Genomic DNA, 25752 nt, shown 5'->3' on the forward strand with positions numbered 1-25752 from the left:
GGAAGTCGTATCCCTGCTGGAGAGCCACATTCAGAGTCTGGTCCAGTCCCGGAAAGTATCCTGTCACAAGTGGGGCACTTTTGTGGTTCTTCTGTGGGGGATTCTGGGTTTGAGGGGACGAGGAAGTGGCTCTGGTTATTTGCTTCTGTACCAGGTCGGGAGGGTAGTTGCGGGATGCGAAAGCTGTTTTCAGGTTGTTGGTGTAATGATTCAGGGATTCCGGACTGGAGCAGATTCGTTTGCCACGAAGACCTAGGCTGTAGGGAAGGGACCGTTTGATGTGGAATGGGTGGCAGCTGTCATAATGGAGGTACTGTCGCTTGTTGGTGGGTTTGATGTGGACGGACGTGTGAAGTTGGCCATTGGACAGGTGGAGGTCAACGTCAAGGAAAGTGGCATGGGATTTGGAGTAGGACCAGGTGAAACTGATGGAACCAAAGGAGTTGAGGTTGGAGAGGAAGTTCTGGAGTTCTTCTTCACTGTGAGTCCAGATCATGAAGATGTCGTCAATAAATCTGTACCAAACTTTGGGTTGGCAGACTTGGGTAACCAAGAAGGCTTCCTCTAAGCGACCCATGAATAGGTTGGCATACGAGGGGGCCATCCTGGTGCCCATGGCTGTTCCCTTTAATTGTTGGTATGTCTGGCCCTCAAAAGTGAAGAAGTTGTGGGTCAGGATGAAGCTGGCTAAGGTGATGAGGAAAGAGGTTTTAGGTAGGGTGGCAGGTGATCGGCGTGAAAGGAAATGCTCCATCGCAGCGAGGCCCTGGACGTGCGGAATATTTGTGTATAAGGACGTGGCATCAATGGTTACAAGGATGGTTTCCGGGGGTAACAGATTGGGTAAGGATTCCAGGCGTTCAAGGAAGTGGTTGGTGTCCTTGATGAAGGATGGGAGACTGCATGTAATGGGTTGAAGGTGTTGATCTACGTAGGCAGAGATGCGTTCTGTGGGGGCTTGGTAACCAGCTACAATGGGGCGGCCGGGATGATTGGGTTTGTGGATTTTAGGAAGAAGGTAGAAGGTAGGGGTGCGGGGTGTCGGTGGGGTCAGGAGGTTGATGGAGTCAGGTGAAAGGTTTTGCAGGGGGCCTAAGGTTCTGAGGATTCCTTGAAGCTCCGCCTGGACATCGGGAATGGGGTTACCTTGGCAAACTTTGTATGTGGTGTTGTCTGAAAGCTGACGCAGTCCCTCAGCCACATACTCCCGACGATCAAGTACCACGGTCGTGGAACCCTTGTCCGCCGGAAGAATGACGATGGATCGGTCAGCCTTCAGATCACGGATAGCCTGGGCTTCAGCAGTGGTGATGTTGGGTGTAGGATTAAGGTTTTTTAAGAAGGATTGAGATGCAAGGCTGGAAGTCAGAAATTCCTGGAAGGTTTGGAGAGGGTGATTTTGAGGAAGAGGAGGTGGGTCCCGCTGTGACGGAGGACGGAACTGTTCCAGGCAGGGTTCAATTTGGATGGTGTCTTGAGGAGTCGGATCATTAGGAGTAGGATTAGGATCATTTTTGCCAGGATCATTTTTGCCACGAAGAAAAATGATCCTAATCCTGCTCCTAATGATCCGACTCCTCAAGACACCATCCAAATTGAACCCTGCCTGGAACAGTTCCGTCCTCCGTCACAGCGGGACCCACCTCCTCTTCCTCAAAATCACCCTCTCCAAACCTTCCAGGAATTTCTGACTTCCAGCCTTGCATCTCAATCCTTCTTAAAAAACCTTAATCCTACACCCAACATCACCACTGCTGAAGCCCAGGCTATCCGTGATCTGAAGGCTGACCGATCCATCGTCATTCTTCCGGCGGACAAGGGTTCCACGACCGTGGTACTTGATCATCGGGAGTATGTGGCTGAGGGACTGCGTCAGCTTTCAGACAACACCACATACAAAGTTTGCCAAGGTAACCCCATTCCCGATGTCCAGGCGGAGCTTCAAGGAATCCTCAGAACCTTAGGCCCCCTGCAAAACCTTTCACCTGACTCCATCAACCTCCTGACCCCACCGACACCCCGCACCCCTACCTTCTACCTTCTTCCTAAAATCCACAAACCCAATCATCCCGGCCGCCCCATTGTAGCTGGTTACCAAGCCCCCACAGAACGCATCTCTGCCTACGTAGATCAACACCTTCAACCCATTACATGCAGTCTCCCATCCTTCATCAAGGACACCAACCACTTCCTTGAACGCCTGGAATCCTTACCCAATCTGTTACCCCCGGAAACCATCCTTGTAACCATTGATGCCACGTCCTTATACACAAATATTCCGCACGTCCAGGGCCTCGCTGCGATGGAGCATTTCCTTTCACGCCGATCACCTGCCACCCTACCTAAAACCTCTTTCCTCATCACCTTAGCCAGCTTCATCCTGACCCACAACTTCTTCACTTTTGAGGGCCAGACATACCAACAATTAAAGGGAACAGCCATGGGCACCAGGATGGCCCCCTCGTACGCCAACCTATTCATGGATCGCTTAGAGAAAGCCTTCTTGGTTACCCAAGTCTGCCAACCCAAAGTTTGGTACAGATTTATTGACGACATCTTCATGATCTAGACTCACAGTGAAGAAGAACTCCAGAACTTCCTCTCCAACCTCAACTCCTTTGGTTCCATCAGTTTCACCTGGTCCTACTCCAAATCCCATGCCACTTTCCTTGACGTTGACCTCCACCTGTCCAATGGCCAACTTCACACGTCCGTCCACATCAAACCCACCAACAAGCGACAGTACCTCCATTATGACAGCTGCCACCCATTCCACATCAAACGGTCCCTTCCCTACAGCCTAGGTCTTCGTGGCAAACGAATCTGCTCCAGTCCGGAATCCCTGAATCATTACACCAACAACCTGAAAACAGCTTTCGCATCCCGCAACTACCCTCCCGACCTGGTACAGAAGCAAATAACCAGAGCCACTTCCTCGTCCCCTCAAACCCAGAATCCCCCACAGAAGAACCACAAAAGTGCCCCACTTGTGACAGGATACTTTCCGGGACTGGACCAGACTCTGAATGTGGCTCTCCAGCAGGGATACGACTTCCTCAATTCCTGCCCTGAAATGAGATCCATCCTTCATGAAATCCTCCCCACTCCGCCAAGAGTGTCTTTCCGCCGTCCACCTAACCTTCGTAACCTGTTAGTTCATCCCTATGAAATCCCCAAACCACCTTCCCTACCCTCTGGCTCCTATCCTTGTAACCGCCCCCGATGCAAAACCTGTCCCATGCACCCTCCCACCACCACCTACTCCAGTCCTGTAACCCGGAAGGTGTACACGATCAGAGGCAGAGCCACGTGTGAAAGCACCCACGTGATTTACCAACTGACCTGCCTACACTGTGATGCATTCTATGTGGGAATGACCAGCAACAAACTGTCCATTCGCATGAATGGACACAGGCAGACAGTGTTTGTTGGTAATGAGGATCACCCTGTGGCTAAACATGCCTTGGTGCACAGCCAGCACATCTTGGCACAGTGTTACACCGTCCGGGTTATCTGGATACTTCCCACCAACACCAACCTATCCGAACTCCGGAGATGGGAACTTGCCCTTCAGTATATCCTCTCTTCTCGTCATCCGCCAGGCCTCAATCTCCGCTAACTTCAAGTTGCCGCCACTCATACCTCACCTGTCTTTCAACAACTTCTTTGCCTCTACACTTCTGCCTCGACTGACATCTCTGCCCAAACTCTTTGTCTTTAAATATGTCTGCTTGTGTCTGTATGTGTGGATGGATATGTGCGTGTGTGCGAGTGTATACCTGTCCTTTTTTCCCCCTAAGGTAAGTCTTTCCGCTCCCGGGATTGGAATGACTCCTTACCCTCTCCCTTAAAACCCACTTCCTTTCGTCTTCCCCTCTCCTTCCCTCTTTCCTGATGAGGCAACAGTTTGTTGCGAAAGCTTGAATTTTGTGTGTGTGTTTGTGTTTGTTTGTGTGTCTATCGACCTGCCAGCGCTTTTGTTCGGTAGGTCACCTCATCTTTGTTTTTATATATATATATATATACACTCCTGGAAATTGAAATAAGAACACCGTGAATTCATTGTCCCAGGAAGGGGAAACTTTATTGACACATTCATGGGGTCAGATACATCACATGATCACACTGACAGAACCGCAGGCACATAGACACAGGCAACAGAGCATGCACAATGTCGGCACTAGTACAGTGTATATCCACCTTTCGCAGCAATGCAGGCTGCTATTCTCCCATGGAGACGATCGTAGAGATGCTGTATGTAGTCCTGTGGAACGGCTTGCCATGCCATTTCAACCTGGCGCCTCAGTTGGACCAGCGTTCGTGCTGGACGTGCAGACCGCGTGATACGACGCTTCATCCAGTCCCAAACATGCTCAATGGGGGACAGATCCGGAGATCTTGCTGGCCAGAGTAGTTGACTTACACCTTCTAGAGCACGTTGGGTGGCACGGGATACATGCGGACGTGCATTGTCCTGTTGGAACAGCAAGTTCCCTTGCCGGTCTAGGAATGGTAGAACGATGGGTTAGATGACGGTTTGGATGTACCGTGCACTATTCAGTGTCCCCTCGACGATCACCAGTGGTGTACGGCCAGTGTAGGAGATCGCTCCCCACACAATGATGCCGGGTGTTGGCCCTGTGTGCCTCGGTCGTATGCAGTCCTGATTGTGGCGCTCACCTGCACGGCGCCAAACACGCATACGATGATCATTGGCACCAAGGCAGAAGCGACTCTCATCGCTGAAGACGACACGTCTCCATTCGTCCCTCCATTCACGCCTGTCGCGACACCACTGGAGGCGGGCTGCACGATGTTGGGGCGTGAGCGGAAGACGGCCTAACGGTGTGCGGGACCGTAGCCCAGCTTCATGGAGACGGTTGCGAATGGTCCTCGCCGATACCCCAGGAGCAACAGTGTCCCTAATTTGCTGGGAAGTGGCGGTGCGGTCCCCTACGGCACTGCGTAGGATCCTACGGTCTTGGCGTGCATCCGTGCGTCGCTGCGGTCCGGTCCCAGGTCGACGGGCACGTGCACCTTCCGCCGACCACTGGCGACAACATCGATGTACTGTGGAGACCTCACGCCCCACGTGTTGAGCAATTCGGCGGTACGTCCACCCGGCCTCCCGCATGCCCACTATACGCCCTCGCTCAAAGTCCGTCAATTGCACATACGGTTCACGTCCACGCTGTCGCGGCATGCTACCAGTGTTAAAGACTGCGATGGAGCTCCGTATGCCACGGCAAACTGGCTGACACTGACGGCGGCGGTGCACAAATGCTGCGCAGCTAGCGCCATTCGACGGCCAACACCGCGGTTCCTGGTGTGTCCGCTGTGCCGTGCGTGTGATCATTGCTTGTACAGCCCTCTCGCAGTGTCCGGAGCAAGTATGGTGGGTCTGACACAGCGGTGTCAATGTGTTCTTTTTTCCATTTCCAGGAGTGTGTGTGTATATATATATATATATATATATATATATATATATATATATATATATATATATATATATATATATATATTTAAAAAAAACACAGTGCCTATGGTGTCTGGTATGAAATGTTTGGCAATGTGTTGTTTCTAAATACAAGCACATGGCATGTGCGACACAACACTACATAGTTCTGCTAAGTCGCCAAATGTGGTTTAACAGTGCCACTGAACATCTCAGTTAAACATTTGCTACATGCTTGTGGGATAATTACCATACTTGGCAGTTTGTCAGCTGCCTTTTTTGCTTTTTATATAGACGTAAATTGTACAGTATGAGAGCAAATTATCTATAATTAGAATTCTCACAGCCCACTAAAAAGTAACTGGATAGTAATAATAATGAGAAGGTGCTGATGCCATTTCTACATGAATCTGATTTGCTGATGGAGAACTGAGATAACATTAAGAACAAAGTGTCAGCTAAGTCACAAAACACAAAGAAAGTAATGTCAAATATACAGGGTTGTCAGAAACAGTCTGGAAAGCTTGTAAACATGCTGCAGGGCAGATTGTGCTGAGCAATAATTGTTAAGAAAAAAATTCGGTATGTTATACTATTTCCAAGTTATTTTGTATTGATGTTAGGCAATCAGGTCATCGCATGCACAGATTCAAGTTAGATGTAACCAAATGGAGAACACATTGGGGAACACCGACTCTAGCAGGCTCCTTGAATTTGCAATGATGTAGTTGTCTAACTTCAGTGCTAAATAACTCGAAAACAGTGCAATGTTTCAAACTTTTTTCTTAACAATTATTTCTCATTACCTCCCCTACAACACCTTACAATCTTTTCAGACTGTTTCTGACCGCTCTGTATAATGTGTTGATGATCAAAACTTGAAGTTGTAGAGCTACATGGAAGCAAACAAAGGACGTGTATTTACTAACATGACAGGACTGAAAACAGATACAGAGGGAAAAGCTATGAGGTTTTCACATGCTGAGAAATGAGACTTGATTCAACTGGCAAAAGGGAGACATTATAAATAGCGTATATAAGGTCAGCCCATATAATTATTTGATATCAAACAAGAGTAACCTTGTGAAATGTTAAAAAGGTTTGCTCTACCAGAACTGAGAATCTTAATCCCAGTCAAGCATACAGTTAACTGTCGCAGAGTGTTACACAGATTAATTCCACTGCAGTATGAAAGGTGTAGTCTGAGAACAATGTGTAAAAGAGAAACGTTTTTAAAATTTAGAACTTAATTCACAATCACAAATTTAGGATAAGTGTTAAACCTAGTCTAGAGATTGTGGCACTAGCATCATTTACTTTTTTCTTCATCACAGCAGCATTAATGATTTCTGCCTGTGCATGTAAGTTAGTCGACTTCTGATAATGTACTTCTCTGATTTGTTTCATTAAAACACTACAAATTTGTGCCTCTGTAGGCCTATTTGTTATTTATTTTCTTTTTGTTAATTTTGGTTAAGTTTGTGAGTTGTACAAACAGCCACATACTCTCCCTCCCTGCTTATGGTAAATAATCAGTCTGAAACACATCTTACAGATGAGGTAACAAGCACAGAACAAACTATAGTGAACAGGATTCTGTAACTTTTATGTGATACTGAGGTATACAACACTTTGCATCTCTGAAAGACAGAGTGAACTACATGATCTACCTTTCGTCACACTATCAGTTTTTGGAAAGATTTGGTTTATATGAGAGCTGAAGTAATCTATGTTCTGTTTAAGTGTTTTGGGGTTATCAAGCGCAGCTCTATTTACAGAGTAATAAATGACCTCTTCTTTATAGAAATTACATTTGCATGAATGATTAAAGATTTTAATTCATAATTGCAGTAGGAAGATAAAGATACTTTAGAGCACAGAGTTAGAGAAGTCATTTCTCATAAGATATGGTCCATTGAATAAAGTTACACTAACTTTGTACATTACCTCACGCAAAAGTGTTTTTCAGCACCTAAGTTTTTGGAATACTTTGCACCCTTCTCAACTACCATAAAAGAAAGATACACTCATTTTGAAAGTTTAATGTATTTCTTGGGTCTTGCAGTTGATGTCTTCACTTTTTTGTTGTTGTTGTAGACCTCTAATAAGTGATGATCATGATCTAGCTTGTCTTGCACTCCAGAAGTAAAAATTTTACCCATATTATTTGTCATTCGACTCATAGGACAGATTTAGTTCCATCACTTTCAGAATATCCAGTAAAAAGATATACAGCGCAAATAAATCATGCTGGTATTGTTGTAGAAATGAGTGTAGACTGAAGTGTGCTACAGCTGATACTGCAAACACATATAAATCCGGCCAACTGATTTTGCAAATGAGTCCCTTTTTTAAATTATATTTCAGCAGTATAAACTCTTTGTGATTGCAGATAAAATAGTGTACTTTTGCACTTGCCAAGTATTCTTTTTTATTTTTGTCTAGAAAGTTGCATTTAAATAGCTGTAGATGGATTGTTATGTATCATAAACATTTGATAATGTAGTCTTATGAACAAAATTGGTTTTGGATGAATGAAATATCAATACTGGAAATGTTCTTACAGTTGTGCAATTTATGGTGTCTATAAATGTTATGGGCTCCTTACTGACATGAGTGTTTTGTTGTATATGTTATGGGGACATAGCTGAAGAAGTATGTCTTTTGAGATAGGTTACGGTACAAAACTGGGAATATACAGTAAGTAAAATCTAAAGACACTGTTAGACAGTTATTGGAAAATCCTAATTTATATTTTAACATTTATCTTTTAATTTACATTTTAAACTTATCTTTCTGATTTAAGAGAAAGGTGTAATATTTGTTCTCTAAATCACTCACAAATCAACACAGTAATAATGTTAACCACAATTTTTTATCTATTTATTACTAAATAATATTTATTTGAGAAATATCATATTAATTATCAAACAGTGGAAAATCCAGGATGGAGTGTAACAGTATTATGAAAAGGATAGATGCTACTCACCATATAGCAGAGATGCTGAGATAGGCACATCTGCAACTCAGTATCTCTGCTATATAGTGAGTTGCAACTATCCTTTTCATAATAATGTTACATTCTTATTAGTTGTCATATATTTACCTTCTGAATAAGGGAAATAGTATAAAAATGTTATATGTTATAAACATGCATATTTTTTGCATGTAAAAAACGTAATACTTCAATGTAAGCACGGTAGAAAGATGTTGATTTCAGTATAGCATGCAGTTTTTAAATTCTAGAACTCCAATGTGACACCGAAGAAAGAGTTCAATAATTGACATTTTGACAGAGCATTTGGATGAAATATTAATATGAACAGACAGCTTGCAGTGCATGAAAGAACAGAGATGAATCAGAAAAGCAGGTTTTGTTGTGTTGTTGAAAGTGTCAGAGAACTTCTAGTTACAAAATTGCATATAATACTCAGTTCAGTTTTATGCACTTTTTTGTCTGTAGTGTTATGAGGTGGATTCAGTTGCATGTGGAATGCATTACCTCAAAAATATTTTATGTCATTAGTAAATACTGATCACTGTACTCTGATAGCTACAAGGTTTCCAGCTAACATTGTTTTATGCAAATTTTGGGTGTCAATAAAGTTTCCATTGAAGTCTGGCATATGATTCTTTGGCATACTTATTCAGTAAATGAAATGAAACATCATTTATCTATTCTATTGAACATCTTAAAACTTGCTCTAGAATGAAACAGAATAAATTAAAATTTTGTATTTATATATGCATAGGGTTTGCCAGATAAAAGTGCAGTCTCTTATCTTCTCATGGTTATTTAGAGGGCAAGAACACTAGAAAAAACTTTATCAGAAAGAACACATTTTATTTGATGATGATATTTTCCTTTGTACATATTGTTATTTTAAATCTTTTCACAGGTTAAAAGGAATTATTCAGAACTACAGCAGGTAATCATCTTCTACGTCAATGCATCCTGAATTTATAAAGACCTTGATGCACAAGTACAATGACTCCTTTAACATAGACTTGACTAAAAACTAATTGCTTCATGTAAATAACATACACTCCTTTTCAGTACCCTTCAAACACCCCAACTGAATAAGTGCCCTAGCCACAGGTTTGTAAACACTGTAAAGTTTGGCTGCACAATTCCATTGACATGTAGACTGACAATTGTTGATATGACATCTCTTTTAAGTATACAATCACAGTTTGTTTAGTATAAAACACAGTGTCTGTCTGGCAAACCATCTGCATATATACTTGCACATTACATAACCAAATTGCTTTAAATTAAAAGGAGATGCTATTTGCACTGCATGTGTAAATCCTTCAGCTAATTGTTGTCCTGTAATTCTTATCCTGGATATTTGAAAGAAATGAGAAAGATTTAATATTGTGCTATGAACCTGTCTCTTGATTTTTAAACATCACTTCAAAGTTTTTGATTTGGTCTGTACTGCATTACAAAATAATATGTAGCTCTATGTACTTTTCTACCAAATGGCTATAGGTAGGGACATGTAGTTTGAGCATACTGCTCTGAGAGTGAGGAGGCAATAAGAAAAAGAACAAAGAAACCATGACAGACAGTAAAAGTGTGAGAAAGCACAACATTACTCAGCAGAGAAATAATTAACTCAAAGAGATGAGGAGAAAATGTAAGATACGTAGAAAAAAGTTTTCAGATGATGTAACTAGAAATAAAAATTTGAAAGGGTATGTATATTGGTAACATGCCTACTTGGCCAGAATAGAAAATGTGAAAACATAATTATAACATATTTGATACAGTTGAGCTCGGTGGACTGAGGTTCACACTGCTGATTTTTCTGTTGGTGCGTGTATGTGGACTTGATCCATGATACTGCCACTTCAGCTCCCTTTTCTTTGAAACCGATTGTCACCTAGTATACGGGAACTTGTGCTTGACTTGTCTGTCAGTTCTAATGAAGACAGCTGGCACAGGTATGGGGTGCTTCTGTTCTGTGGGTGTCACTTCGATGTCCTCTATTTGTGCTGGGCATTGAGCAAAACTGGCTGCAATAGTGATGGCGTCCACTCTGGAGTGCAATGTCATGCGCTACGTGCGGAGTCCACCCACATAGGTGTACACAGGTTTGAGCCACTCTACTGAAACTGTATCCTGTTTGCTGTTCTTGTCAATTTTGTAATTGTGGCTTCCTCTTGAGACTACTTTGTATGGTCCAGAGTAAAGCAAAATGAGCAGTTGGCACATCACATAACCTCTGAGTCACATGTAGAACATTTTCTGTAGATCTTTGTGCATAGAAACCTTTCATTTCCATGTCTGACAGGGTTGATATGCTGAGAATTCCTCATTCTGGCCCTAAGTTGTTGCACGAAGTGCATACGTAGTTTAAGAATGATTATCTATGAAAAAGCTAGTGTGATTAACTCTCCAGGAGCTGACAGCTGTTCGGCATAGGTTTAATTGAGCAGGAGAGCATTTTACGCCTTCCTGCACTGTCATTCCCAATCCAAGCGAGACCAGAGGCACTACTTCAGACCACAACAAGGGGCTATGCATTAGGGCAATTTTGAGCAGGGGGAACCATTCCACCATCCAATTGCTAGTGGGATGGTACAGTAGCTTGTAGTGCAGTGGTGGTAAAAACTGCATTGGAGAAAAAGTTTGTGGCTAAGTTGGCTTTCAAACTGCCTTCTGCGGTCCGTGATTATGTTTCGTGGAACACCAAACCTATAGAGAACAACAAACATATAGAACCATGAGTCCACCAATGCCTCGCAAGTCTTGGCAGATATTTCCCAGATTATGGTGACATCTGGCCGCCAGTTTAAATGGTCAGTCACTGTGGGTAAATAGCATAGTCCCAAAGATTATGGTAGCCGGCCCACTATGCCCACAGATAAATGCAAAAATCTGACTGATGGCATTGAAAGTGAGAGACTGGTGCAAAGACATGCCTGTCAATCTTATTACATGTAACAGGCATGCAGGTTCCCACACATGTCCGTCTTTTGCACTCCAGGGCACACAACTTTATTGGATACTAATTTGTCTGTGGCTCAGATTTCAAGGATGGGTCAGGTTATGCAGTGCATTGAAGACCTCACAGTGACATTGTTCTGGTATGTAGGGTCGCTCCCGAACATTTGCTACATCATACCAAATTTTGTGTGGCACATTCAGAGCTGAGACACATCTGAGTCACAACACAGTTCACTGCTTTTGTATAAGACAGCATAAGAGAGGATCTTCCTGTTATATAGACACCAATTCTGCCTAGTGAATGGAGTTTAAACTGGCAGGGTTCAGAGGTAGACAATCTGCAACAGCATTGTTACTAAGTCACCATTGTGGGAGACTTGATGTGACAGATAATGTCCACATAAATACATGTGCAGTTAGTAAAGTTAAAATGTTTATTCACCCTTGGGTGAGAAATGCTTGAAAAGAGTATAAGCAACAATGTAACCATCCCAACTGAACGAACAATTCCATCTAATAGTCAATTATATCTTTGCTCACTAGTTATGGTGAAGTCAATACGTGATTCCACCACGGCATCAGACAATCGCACACTCAGCAAATTTATGTTATCATTGTGTTGTGTTACATTTTGAATTAACTCTGAACTTATAAACATAATGCTAATCATACTTGACAGAAAAATGAAAATGTTTCGTGGAAGCCTGTGCATTAAAATGTCTTACTGGCTCATTGGTTGCAAATGACAACCAAATGCTTTCTTTAAATTTTCTGGAGTCACATTAATTTTCTGTCAGATAACACATTTTTCAAAGTTATTTCTCACCTCTGAAGATTTGAGAAATTCCTTTGCAGCTTCAGTTCAAGATGTTTCATTTTCCAGAGTGATGACCACCATAGTTATACCTGGTAAATGCTTCTTCCTCTAGAGCAGTGAAAATCTTAGCTATACTCAAAAAATTTGAAGCATGGTAAACTGCTGCTGAAATTCTTGTGCCCTATGTTGCTATGATAGGTTGAGAGGGCAGAGGTATGTCTGGAGCAATGTCATTAAATGTCTGAATCCTTAATAGGGCTTTCAGCATAAAAAATTGCTGTGATGAGATTTATCTCCTGGAAAATGCTTTTAGTCCAGTTCACATTTCAGTTTCATGTCTTCAGTGTGAATAATAAATGACGTACTCAGTTTTTCTGTATTTAATTTGAGGGGAAAGTTACATGATAGTGTCTGACAGTTGTAGGAGTATTTTTAAGACATTCGCTAATAATCTCAAATATTCTCATTACAACATTCTTGGGCAAGAGGATGGAAAGTCCCAGGAGTGGGTGAGAAAGTGAATGTGAAGGACATATCAAAGGTTTCTATACATGTACAGGTTTTGCAGTTGAAAATAACATCAGACATAGTACATGTTTTCTTACACTTCCATATATTATTTTACATTCTCCAATGAATTTTGGAGGTCCTTACATCAGTTTTTAGGTTTTACTTTACCTGTCAAACTTGCTTTTTAAGTAGTTGTATAACTTGGTATTATGTCTGTCTTCAGGCAGTATACTGTTATATTACTTTTCCACTAAAGACAAAATACTAAATTATTTATCTGAATGTACCTTATTTTTTGGTTATATCCAGACAGTGCCTCATAACAGGTGATTTCCTGGACTGATTCTGCCTGGTGTGTGTCAAGTTAATGCCTGGCATTGCTGCAGAATGTTGTATAAACCCTCTTTCCAGTGACCAAGATCCTGTTTAATGCTACAAAGTAGCCTATTTGTGTATTTTCATTTGAATGAAATATGGTGGATGTATTGCTTTAGTATGGGTGTTCTGATTTTTCTTGTGATTGGGTTACCATAAGGAAGAAATGATGCCCCAGCCTTTTCCACGAGGCGCGTTTTTTAAGTAAAGTCCATTTGAACATAAGTACACAACGAAAGGTTATTTCAAATAAGTAAATTTATTTTCAGAAAGTACATACTCCACTCTATTTTTCAGCATAGTTGCCAAATTTGTTGAAACACGTATCATACCTCTCAACCAATTTTAAAATACCCTCTTCATAAAAACTTGCCACTTGCTCTAATAACCAAGAGTTCACTGCCGTTTTCATGTCGTCATCATTGTAACGGTTGTCACTGAGGTGTTGTTTGAGGTGGAGGAACAGACGGTAATTGCTCGGTGCAAGATCAGGACTGTAGGGTGGGTGGTCTAAAACTTCCCAGCCAAAACTGGCCAATAAATCGCGGGTCTGACCTGCAATGTGAGGTCTTGCATTGTCGTGGAGAAGAACAATTCCCTTTGTCAGCATGCCGCATCTTTTGTTTTGAATCGCTCTGCGTGTAGCTTTCTCAGGCTTTGGCAGTATGCTTCTGCATTGATAGTGATTCCTTGTTGCATGAAGTTGACCAACAAAACACCATGCCTATCCCAAAACACCGACACCATGATTTTGTGCTGGGACAGAGTCTGTTTGGCCTTCACCTTTACAGGAGAGTGTGTCTGCCCCCATTCCATGCTCTGATGCTTCGATTTGGGCGTAATATGTGAAACCCATGTTTCATCTCCAGTTACAGTCTGACTCAAGAAGCCATCACCTTCTTCGTGATAATGAGTGAAGAACTTCATCGCACACTCAGATCTTTGGTTTTCGTGGTCCTCTGTTAGGAGTTTATTTGGACCCAACAGTCTCCTAAACTTTAGGTGTTCAGAAGCAATGTTGTAAAGTACTGATCTTGACAAACTTTAGGTGTTCAGAAACAGTGTTGTAAAGTACTGATCTTGACACGTCAGGAAATTCGTTTGAGAGACCTGTTATTGTGAAGCACCTGTTCTCACAAATCCTTGCTTCAACTGAAGCCACCAAATCAGCAGTAATCAAAGAAGGGCGACCGGAGCGGTCCTCGTCATGGATGTTGTCATGGCCATCTTTGAATTCTTGTACCCACTTACAGACTTTGCTTTCACTCGTAACAGTATCACTTTACACTTTTCAAATCTGTCGATGAATTTTTTCAGCAGACAGGTTCCTTGCTGACACTGAGCGAACGTCACACGCGGTGGGTGAGTTGATAGTCTTAAACATTTTGAAAGCACAGAACAGAACCATACAGGTTAGCTACAGAGCCGAAACTGAGCACAGTTGTTGCCGAGGCATGCCGGTACATGACAGAAGCACTCGTTGTGGTATGCTTGGGAACTACTAATGTCTACAACAAAATGGACCTTACTTAAAAAAACACGCCTTGTAGTTTCGTCATGATGTCATTCATTCATTCTTTTTTTTTTTTTTCACCTGATTTATTCTGAAATTTGTCTAGTTCTTCAAGTTTTCCCCCAAAAATAAGTCATATATCCTCTTCTATTGGATCATAAGACTTCTTTTATTTTGAAATTATCGAAGTTCACATTCCACATATTTTGCGAACAATATAAGCTTGTCCTCCTTTGTCATTAGGATGTGTTCACTTGTCCTCTTCAGAACTTCCAACACATGATCTGTCGAATTTTGTTGTGGAAGTTTGGCCTTCTTGCACGGTAGAAGGTGGTTCTGAATGAATACTCGAAGTACTGATACTTTGTTCCTCTTCCAGTTGTGTTCCCTTTGCAACAATTATCTCTTCTTCTAAAAAAAGAGGATACACCTTCTTCAGATATTTTGTTTATTTTTTTCAGGCACAGAGTACTGAAGCACAGTGGAAGGAAGTTGCACAAGAATTTGAGATTTGCTGGAACTTTCCTCATTGCGTAAGGGCTTTAGATCGAAAACGTGCAAATTGTTAATCCTGCTCATGCTGGAGCACTTACTACAACTATAAAGACACTGTCAGCATTGCGTTAATGGTATTAATGGATGCCGATTAGCAGTTTCTTAATGCAGAAGTTGGAGTGCAGTGATGTATTTCAGATGGAGATGTATTTAACTGTATAACTTTTAACAAAGTCCTTCAAGTAGGTGAGCTGCATGTACCAGGACCTCAATTTCCATTTGGAAGAGCAGTGTTCAAGCCCTATGTAATTGTTGCTGATGTTAGCCACACCCTATGTAACTGTTGCTGATGATGCCTTCACACTACAAGAACATTAAATGAAACCCCGTACAGGTAACCAGAACAAAGACAGCAAAGAAAGAATATTTAACAAGAGGCTCATTAGAACCCGACAAGTTGTCAAAAATGCCTTTGAAGTACTATAATCTGTTTTTTGTGTTGATCCCCATAAAGCAACTGTTGTGACTTTGTGCGGCATTTATCCTCATAACTTCCTAAAAAAAAATGAAGAAGCTTGCCTACTTTATTCGCCACATGTCAGTTTCGATTCTGAGAGCCTAGAAAGAGGGACTGTAGAACCTGGGAGATGGAGAGACCATCCCCTCCACTTACATCGCTTTCAAGAATTGGTACAAATGTTGACAAAGATGCTAAGCAAGTGAGAAATGAGTTTGCAATATATTTTGTCACTGCTGAAGGACAAGTGGAGTGGCAATATCTGTTTGCTTAGCATCAATGATAGTTCAGTGATAATTACACTAGTCAACACTCATTTTGCATCTGGGATGTGATATATCAACTAGTATGTATTTTGGCCTGCAGAATCTGAATATACCTTTCAAAATGTTCTAGCACATACCATTTTTGAGTTTTTAAAGGTTTTTTTATTTTTCTTATTCAGTATTTCACTTTTTGCTGTTCTTCTGTTTTGGTGTTTAATTGTTTGTTTTTTATTTGCAGAGGAGAGCTAGAAGATCTACAAATCTTCAGTAAATGGTTGGTGTGGCAATCCAGTAGTGTGAAAGAGATCCTCAATGAGTGTTTCCTGTGAAAGATAGTGCAAACTTTTTGTGTTTAAAACTTACACTAAGAAAAATGGCAACTGTTAAATCTCGTTGCTGCCTAAACCACCCCAACAACTTTTGTTATGTGTGTGGAAAATTCACTCCAATAGCCCAAAGAAAACCAATCACTGATTTGGTTAAAAAGGCATATCCTGTTGGTGATCAAGATAAAAATTTTGCACCTCACATTGCCTGCATAACCTGTACTACAACCTTAACCGAGTGGTTGAAAGGAAAACACTGAGCCATGCCATTCGCTGTTCTGATGGTGTGGTGTGAGCCTAATGAGCGTTATTCAGACTCTTACTTCTGTCTTACAAATATTTTGGGACATTCAAGCAAAACTAGACATAAAATAAAGTATCTTGAGTGCATTTGTTTGCGCCCCATGATGAGGGGTTGCCTGTTCCTGTCTGTAGCTTGAAAGCCCTGGAACCAGACACCATATCAAGTGAATCAGAAAGTATTGAACAAATAGAAGAGTACTGCCCTCAATATCACAACACTTCGACTCAGCTCTTTAATCAAAAGGAAGTGAATGATTTGGTTCGCAATCTAAAACTTTCGAAACAGCAAGCTGAACTCTTGGGGTCGAGACTGCAACAGTGGAATCTTCTAGCTCCAGGGACAAAAATGTCCTGTTTCAGATCAAGAGGTACTCCCTTCACTCAGTATTTCAATATGCAGAATTCAATTTGTGTATGTAGAGAAGTCAATGGTCTGGTGATGCAGCTAGGTGTACAACATAATCCACATGAGTGACGACTATTTATTGACTCCAGTAAAACCAGCTTGAAAGCAGTACTACTGAAAGCAGTACTACTGCATAATGGCAAGGCATTTCCATCGGTACCTTTGGCTTACGCAGAAGACATGAAAGAAACTTAATGAAACCATGGCTTTGCTGCTAGAGGCAATCAAATATAAGGATCATGAATGGCAGCTTTGCTGTGATTTAAAGGTTGTTGCACTCCTTATAGGTTTACAGGCTGGATTCATGAAATACTGCTGCTTTTTGTGCCTGTGGGACAGCTGTGACACCAAGAACCACTATACAGTGAAGGAATGGCCTATAAGGAAACATAAATGTGAACATTACCCCATTGATTGAAGCCAATGAAATCATTTTGCCTCCTGTTCATATCAAGCTGGGTCTAATCGAAAACTTTGTAAAAGCTCTGGTTAAAAGAATAGTTTCCCAAATTAATTGAGGCAAAGCTGAAAGAGGGTATATTTGTTGGACCACAAATAAGGAAATTGCTCAAAGATCCAACCTTTGATACCAAAATCACAGATATCCAATTAGCTGCTTGGTCCTCTTTTAAAGCAATTGTGAAGGACGTTTTGGCTAACAGAAAAGACAAAAACTATGTTACCATTGTGAATGATCTGTTGGACAACTACAGGAACATGGGGTCTAGAATGTCACTTAAAATTCAATTTTTACATTCTCTTCTCGATTTCTTAACAGAAAATTTGGGGGTCGTAAGCAATGAGCATGGTGAACGCTTTCACCAAGGCATTCTTACCATGGAACACCATTACCAGGGCCATTGGTGCCCTTCGGTGATGGGTGACTACTACTGGGGTGTTGTTAGAGAGAGTGATGAAACAGCAAACAAAAGAAGAGCTCTGTCATCGCATTTTTCAAAACCCAAAGATGATTAAAGGTGAAAATATCTTCTGAACTAATTTGGACCTTTTATTAGCATCATGCCCATATGTACATACAAAGTAGTATTGATTTCAAACGTTCTGAATGTGTATATTTGTTTTACTTAATTCTATCAATTTTCACTATTACTATTTTTTATTCTGCTGTGTATCAAGGAAATGTGATGTCATAGAGAAAAACTGATTTTACCAGTGTATTCAGCGCCCCAAAATTAGGTAAATCCACCCATTTACAAACCAGATGCAGAAAAAAATTTAAATTTGTTAGCTAGTGTTATCAAGTTCATTGAAAATGCTGTCCTTTTCAAGCAGTGCTGCAAACAACACATTTTCATTGTTCACTGTTATGCAAATAAATATCTGTAATAAATGTTGTATAACTTGCCTCAAATGTGGATAAACTCAACCTTGATTTGTTAACATCCTTGAGGGAGAGCAGCGAATTATATGCATACCACTTGGATACGTACACCTCATCTCTGCCCAATCCTGGTGTTTTCGAAGATGAAGATTTATTGTACTCTCAGGGGAATTGTGACCTCAGGTTATGAAGTTTGTTGTCCATCTCTTTATCAGTAATGCTGAATAAAGACACTATTTGGTGATATTCATCACGTTTTGTGTTGCTTTTATTATAATCTGAGGTGTTGGATCCCACAACAAGTGCCTTTCATGTATTCAATAAAATTAACTCTATTATTTTTTATCCACTCCTTCTTGACAAGCAATTGGGAAACAAGATTATACTGACTGCTACGGAATGTACACAACTAAATTCTCTTTGTACACTTGTACCCAAGATGCAACACTATGAGTCTGCCTGAGAAATGCACGTGTTCAGTAGAAAATGTATCTGTGGTCTGTGCCATGTTTTCAATTACTGAATGGATACAGGCACATTTGCCAGAACAGAACATTTCTTGGAATTCTAATGTCGATGTTGCAGGTACATGTCGCAGGAACTTGCAACTTGTGCCAGGCACAAATCTCCAACAAATCCCTCTGTGTGAACATGGCTTTACACTATACACATGCCTGCTGGTTACTGATGCTAATGTATATTACATTTTTGCACTCATAGCCACAACCTGTTCATCCTTACACCTCATGACGAACAGCTGCTTATTGAGTGGTCACCCTATCTTATGGAGGACATTTATAATCATAACATATGTCTCTTTTATTGTGAATTGATGTTGTTTCTCAGATTTGAAAGAAAGTGACTAAAAAAATATATGTTTTTAGGTGGAAAAAATAAGGATGGGTGAGAGGGAATTATTGACACCCAGAAATGAATCTCTTTTACTGGTGAAGGTGTTAATCTGAATATGAGAAAGGGGAAGGGAGTACATGGGGAAGGGAATCCAAAAGATGTGACTGAAATACATCAGAATGTAAAAATGTGCTCTGTGAAATGAAGCTGTTGACATATTGAAGAAAGTTGGTAATGTTCAGAATGGACCAGAGCTAAAGGTTTGCTCATAAGGATCAGAATGAAACAGGAATTAGGAAAGAGAAATATAAACAAAGTTATAAGTAGTGTAGGTATTAAAAAAACAAAAACTAAAGACGAAAGCAGAAAACAGTAGCAACAACAAATAAAAGAAAGGAAGAAAGAACAAGAGAGGAAATGCTCCGGACAGACAGGAGATATTTCATTGACCATGGTTTCGTATTTCTTTTGAAATAATATTACAGCTGAGAATTTAATGCTTATTTCCATAAGAAATATTACACTTTATAGTCTTGATAATATGTCAGTTCAAAAATACACACACAGTGCAATTTTAACTCTCCGCGAATACCTATGTCGGAACACCTGCAATTACAGACTATAAAAAACAAAGCACTAAAAAATTTAATATTTCTCATGAAAAATCTACATGGTGAAGCAACATAACCCTTATAAGAACTTAACAACTTTCCTTTCTCATGTGAATTATTTTGTGTGTAATCTTATGGTATCTGTGTTCTAGTATTTGAATCATTGTCATTTTACCCATTGCTTTCATTTCTCCCACGTATTTCTTTAATGTTTCTCTAATCCCTGTTTCCTGTAAACTGAAAGTCTTCTCTGGTGCTTGAGAGTCATTAGATTGTGAAAGCACTTGTACCAATCTACACTCCTGGAAATTGAAATACGAACACCGTGAATTCATTGTCCCAGGAAGGGGAAACTTTATTGACACATTCCTGGGGTCAGATACATCACATGATCACACTGACAGAACCACAGGTACATAGACACAGGCAACAGAGCATGCACAATGTCGGCACTAGTACAGTGTATATCCACCTTTCGCAGCAATGCAGGCTGCTATTCTCCCATGGAGACGATCGTAGAGATGCTGGATGTAGTCCTGTGGAACGGCATGCCATGCCATTTCCACCTGGCGCCTCAGTTGGACCAGCGTTCGTGCTGGATGTGCAGACCGCGTGAGACGACGCTTCATCCAGTCCCAAACATGCTCAATGGGGGACAGATCCGGAGATCTTGCTGGCCAGGGTAGTTGACTTACACCTTCTAGAGCACGTTGGGTGGCACGGGATACATGCGGACGTGCATTGTCCTGTTGGAACAGCAAGTTCCCTTGCCGGTCTAGGAATGGTAGAACGATGGGTTCGATGACGGTTTGGATGTACCGTGCACTATTCAGTGTCCCCTCGACAATCACCAGTGGTGTACGGCCAGTGTAGGAGATCGCTCCCCACACCATGATGCCGGGTGTTGGCCCTGTGTGCCTCGGTCGTATGCAGTCCTGATTGTGGCGCTCACCTGCACGGCGCCAAACACGCATACGACCATCATTGGCACCAAGGCAGAAGCGACTCTCATCGCTGAAGACGACACGTCTCCATTCGTCCCTCCATTCACGCCTGTCGCGACACCACTGGAGGCGGGCTGCACGATGTTGGGGCGTGAGCGGAAGACGGCCTAACGGTGTGCGGGACCGTAGCCCAGCTTCATGGAGACGGTTGCGAATGGTCCTCGCCGATACCCCAGGAGCAACAGTGTCCCTAATTTGCTGGGAAGTGGCGGTGCGGTCCCCTACGGCACTGCGTAGGATCCTACGGTCTTGGCGTGCATCCGTGCGTCGCTGCGGTCCGGTCCCAGGTCGACGGGCACGTGCACCTTCCACCGACCACTGGCGACAACATCGATGTACTGTGGAGACCTCACGCCCCACGTGTTGAGCAATTCGGCGGTACGTCCACCCGGCCTCCCGCATGCCCACTATACGCCCTCGCTCAAAGTCCTTCAACTGCACATACGGTTCACGTCCACGCTGTCGCGGCATGCTACCACTGTTAAAGACTGCGATGGAGCTCCGTATGCCACGGCAAACTGGCTGACACTGACGGCGGCGGTGCACAAATGCTGCGCAGCTAGCGCCATTCGACGGCCAACACCGCGGTTCCTGGTGTGTCTGCTGTGCCGTGCGTGTGATCATTGCTTGTACAGCCCTCTCGCAGTGTCCGGAGCAAGTATGGTGGGTCTGACACACCGGTGTCAATGTGTTCTTTTTTCCATTTCCAGGAGTGTATATCCTGTAATTTTTGCGTGTTTCCTAGATCATAATCCAGAGTAATCTATCTGTCATGTTCCTGCCTCATATCTCCCTCTTTTTCAGTTTAATTTGTAGAAAGAAAATAAAAAATTATGAAGTTTAAGTTTCAAATAGACTTCTTCATGTTCAAGTTATTTCTTTCACCAATCTCAACTTTTAGCGATATTATAAGTAGGCATGATCTACTTGGATTCCCTGTTTAATTGTTTATGTTGCTGTTGCTCATCTGTGCATTTAAGTATAGACCATAGAGTTCAGGTGCAACTATTCAATCACCAACATCCTGAGTTTTCTTGGTTATACACTCCATTATGGATTGTGATAGAGCCTAAAAATCAGTTATAATTTTTACTTTCTTAAATATAAATATATGTATACTATATTTTAAATAAATGTTGCTTCCTTTATTGTTGCTGGATACTTAGTCTCCATCTAATTAAAGATTTAAGAGAATTTACATCATTATGTAACTTAATATGCTTTTCCAATATTGTGTCTAATTCAGATACAGACAAAGACAGTTTGTTCTATTTGCTACTTAGGCTTGGCAAAAAAAGAAAACAAATAATCTTCAACTACTAAATTCATTAAAATAAGTATGTGTTTTAATTAATTGTTAAGATAATCTCTACAGCTTAATGTTCAAGGCATAATGAATAAATAAAAATTTTCTTTGAATTATTTTATGTTACCAGTGAATTCTTTGTGGTTCTGAAAAGACAGTTTTCTGTGTTATGATCCACAAAACATTATTTGTTTACGCTTTCGTAGAAGTACAGCTTTGTGATTGAAACTCAGGAAAAATTAATATGAAAATTAAAGCTCCATGTGCAAGTGTTCTCTGCCTGCAAGAACTGTTTAATTGCAAATCTTTTAGATGAAGTAGTTCAATAGTATCGTAGATACTGTCTATGTTAGTTTACTCTGGGCTTATGCTTTTATGGATGGTCTCCTCACATATTCCACTAGTACAGTTATAGGAGAATACTCCTGTTGGTTCTCACTGCTTCCACTGTAGCTTACTTGGGGCCTACAGTGTTACCAATATTGAGCAATGTAACTGCATGCCAATGAATTTCAAATGCTTGTGTTTTTGTGTTGGATGACTTGAACTGCATTATTTTTACAAACAACATTTCTTTATAAAGGGATAGCATGGAATCAAACTGTACAGAGATAACTAGTTTTGCAAAGGATTAGGGCTGGATCATTCCTTTCCAAAAAGTTCTCTTGTTCTCTGTTCCATGGAGGCAATGGACAAATTTCATGAAAATGTTTAAAAATTGTTGTTCATTGTTACATATCTTGAGGTATAAAAATTCTATGGAAGTACACTGTAAAATTGAATAATGCATTAATTGTACTGAACACACAGGAGGGTTCATTATGTGCAAAACTTGTCCTGTATGACAGTGTTTGAAGTGTATTCTCATGAGATCATATTTTGCTTGTGTTTCCTTTCAGTCTAAATACTCACTGCCCTTGAATATTGTTCTCTAGATTAACATTGAAGAAGATTGCACAACATGTGCAAAAATGTACTTCCCTATGAAAGCTTATTTGTCGATTCACTCTTTCATGCAAAATATTCCATACATACCAGGCCCTTCACCTGAGATTTATTTCCTTATTCCATACATCACATGGGAGAGAATCTTCAGGCATAAGGAATGAGTCAGAATCTACTGTTATGTATGATATTATAATTACCACTGTTTAGTGTTAATGAATACTTTTATTACAATCACTAGATTTACTATTTAATTACTCTACTTTTTTTGTTATAGATTTCTCAGTAATGATGGCAACTCAGTGATGAAAAGAATTTACAGGAAATGTTATTTAGTTGTTTTGATCTGTGCCCATTCTCTTTAGCAACATTTCACTTCTTTACAATATTTTACTTTTATGCACCTTCATATTTGACTACATCACCATATTCAAGGAGTATCCAAGGAAACAGTTTCTGAACATTATAAGATATTTGATAAGAAAATCATTATATTTGTAAAATAAGTTTTATTTGTCAACTACAAACACACACACACACACACACACACACACACACACACACACACACACAAACACACACACAGTTATGCAAATTATCACATGTGAAAAATCAGAGGCACTAAACCCATTCCTTTTGGACAGATACATTGGTGAAGTTCATCCTGATCGTAACAAGCAGGTGTGTGGTCAGCCTGGAAACTTACCTCATGGAAATCAAAACCCCATCATCACTGTGACAGAACATACCCCAACTCCATCACCAGATTATTTAAAAAGACAGGTAAGTGATGTTAGAGAATCTGTTATCTAAATCCTAGTGAGTTCCTTCTAATATTTCCTTAGTGTACATGGGGTTATGAAAACATTGTGTGCGTGTGTGTGTGTGTGTGTGTATGTGTGTGTGTGTGTGTGTGTGTGTCAAATAAATACTGCTCATCACATCTGTCATTAGTTGCCTAGTCTTGATGGAAAGTGTCAGTTTCTTTCCCATTGCATACAAAATTATTTTTAAAAGTTGAATTTTACATGGCCATTCGACAGGATGGTCCCAAATTAGTCTACCTCAATATTCTTTTCATCAGTGCAGGGTCAATTCATACCAAGTGGTCCAAGAAAAAAATAATTGTTTGCTTTACCATCTCAGAAAAATGTTATGTTTGCTGGGTGAATTCGCCAATGTTATATATATATATATATATATATATATATATATATATATATATATATATATAAACAAAGATGAGGTGACTTACCGAACGAAAGCGCTGGCAGGTCGATAGACACACAAACAAACACAAACATACACACAAAATTCAAGCTTTCGCAACACACTGTTGCCTCATCAGGAAAGAGGGAAGGAGAGGGGAAGACGAAAGGAAGTGGGTTTTAAGGGAGAGGGTAAGGAGTCATTCCAATCCCGGGAGCGGAAAGACTTACCTTTGGGGGAAAAAAGGACAGGTATACACTCGCACACACGCACATATCCATCCACACATACAGACACAAGCAGACATATATATATATATATATATATATATATATATATATATATATATATATATATAGAGGGAAACATTCCACGCGGGAAAAATATATTTAAAAACAAAGATGATGTGACTTACCATACGAAAGCACTGGCAGGTCGATAGAAACACAAACAGACACATACATACACACAAAATTCAAGCTTTCGCAACAAACTGTTGTCTCATCAGGCAAGAGGGAAGGAGAGGGAAAGACGAAAGGAAGTGGGTTTTAAGGGAGAGGGTAAGGAGTCATTCCAATCCCGGGAGCGGAAAGACTTACCTTAGGGGGAAAAAAGGACGGGTATATATTCACACACACACACATATCCATCCACACATATACAGACACAAGCAGACATATTTAAAGACAACGAGTTTGGGCAGAGATAACTTCCAATTGAATCTCAAAGTTGAAATTTATACTGACGTTTGATATCATAAAGGTCTATTAACTGTGAAATTTTCAGATTTTTATCTGGTTCCCCAACAAAGATATTGCACGCCACAAAATGGAAAATTTTTTTAAAAATCCATTTTTTTTTAAATAGTGTATTTTTTTAAGTGTAAGCTGCTCACAATTGATACTCTGTAAAAAGTAACTGTACTATACAGTGTAATAGCAGAAAAAATATTAAAGCTGAGAAATTAATCTGTATTTAGAAAACTACTGTTCCAAAACAGAGTTTTTTTAATTTGTGGCTGATAAAGTTATATTAAAGATATATTAAAGAATGCATTCAGCTAAGTGATAATGATGTTAATTTGTAGCCCAGAGTGTGTTGCACTAAATGTATTTTATATGAAAGGCTTAGGACAATCCACTACCAAATAATTGTAAAAAATGTAGATGCTTGCAAATACGAAAAAACGCATGTACCCTGGAACAAATATGGCCACCATTTCAAAATAATAAACAATAAATTAGAAAAATATATATTTTTGTGACTACTGAATATGGGGAATTCACCCAGCAAATACAAAATTTTTCTGAGATGGTGAAGCAACCAGACCTCTTGGTATGGATTGACCCTACAGTAAAAGATGAAGAATAAGCAGTGCTCCGTCAGAAACTGAGCAGTGCTTTTGCATCGCTATAGCAGTCAGGGTGGGCTGGGGCGGTACTGTTGCTACTGGAGTACTGGTTATTTTTCATGTTTTACTGTCCCTGTTAACATATATCAATAAAGTAAATATTGCACTAGACTTATTTTGGACTGCTCTGTCA

General features: G+C 40.7%; 1 protein-coding gene across 1 annotated transcript in view; it reads left to right on the forward strand.

Annotated features, from left to right (window-relative positions):
* The window catches only part of LOC124619340 (protein unc-80 homolog), a 905779-nt gene that overhangs the window by 294847 nt on the left and 585180 nt on the right, over window positions 1-25752 (forward strand). The window contains exon 16 of the mRNA XM_047145658.1: window positions 23644-23782. Within this exon, the coding sequence (XP_047001614.1) occupies window positions 23644-23782 (139 nt within the window). The remainder of the gene's footprint in view (window positions 1-23643; window positions 23783-25752) is intronic.

The sequence above is a fragment of the Schistocerca americana genome, chromosome 6 (genome assembly GCF_021461395.2).
Source record: "Schistocerca americana isolate TAMUIC-IGC-003095 chromosome 6, iqSchAmer2.1, whole genome shotgun sequence".
NCBI lineage: Eukaryota > Metazoa > Arthropoda > Insecta > Orthoptera > Acrididae > Schistocerca > Schistocerca americana.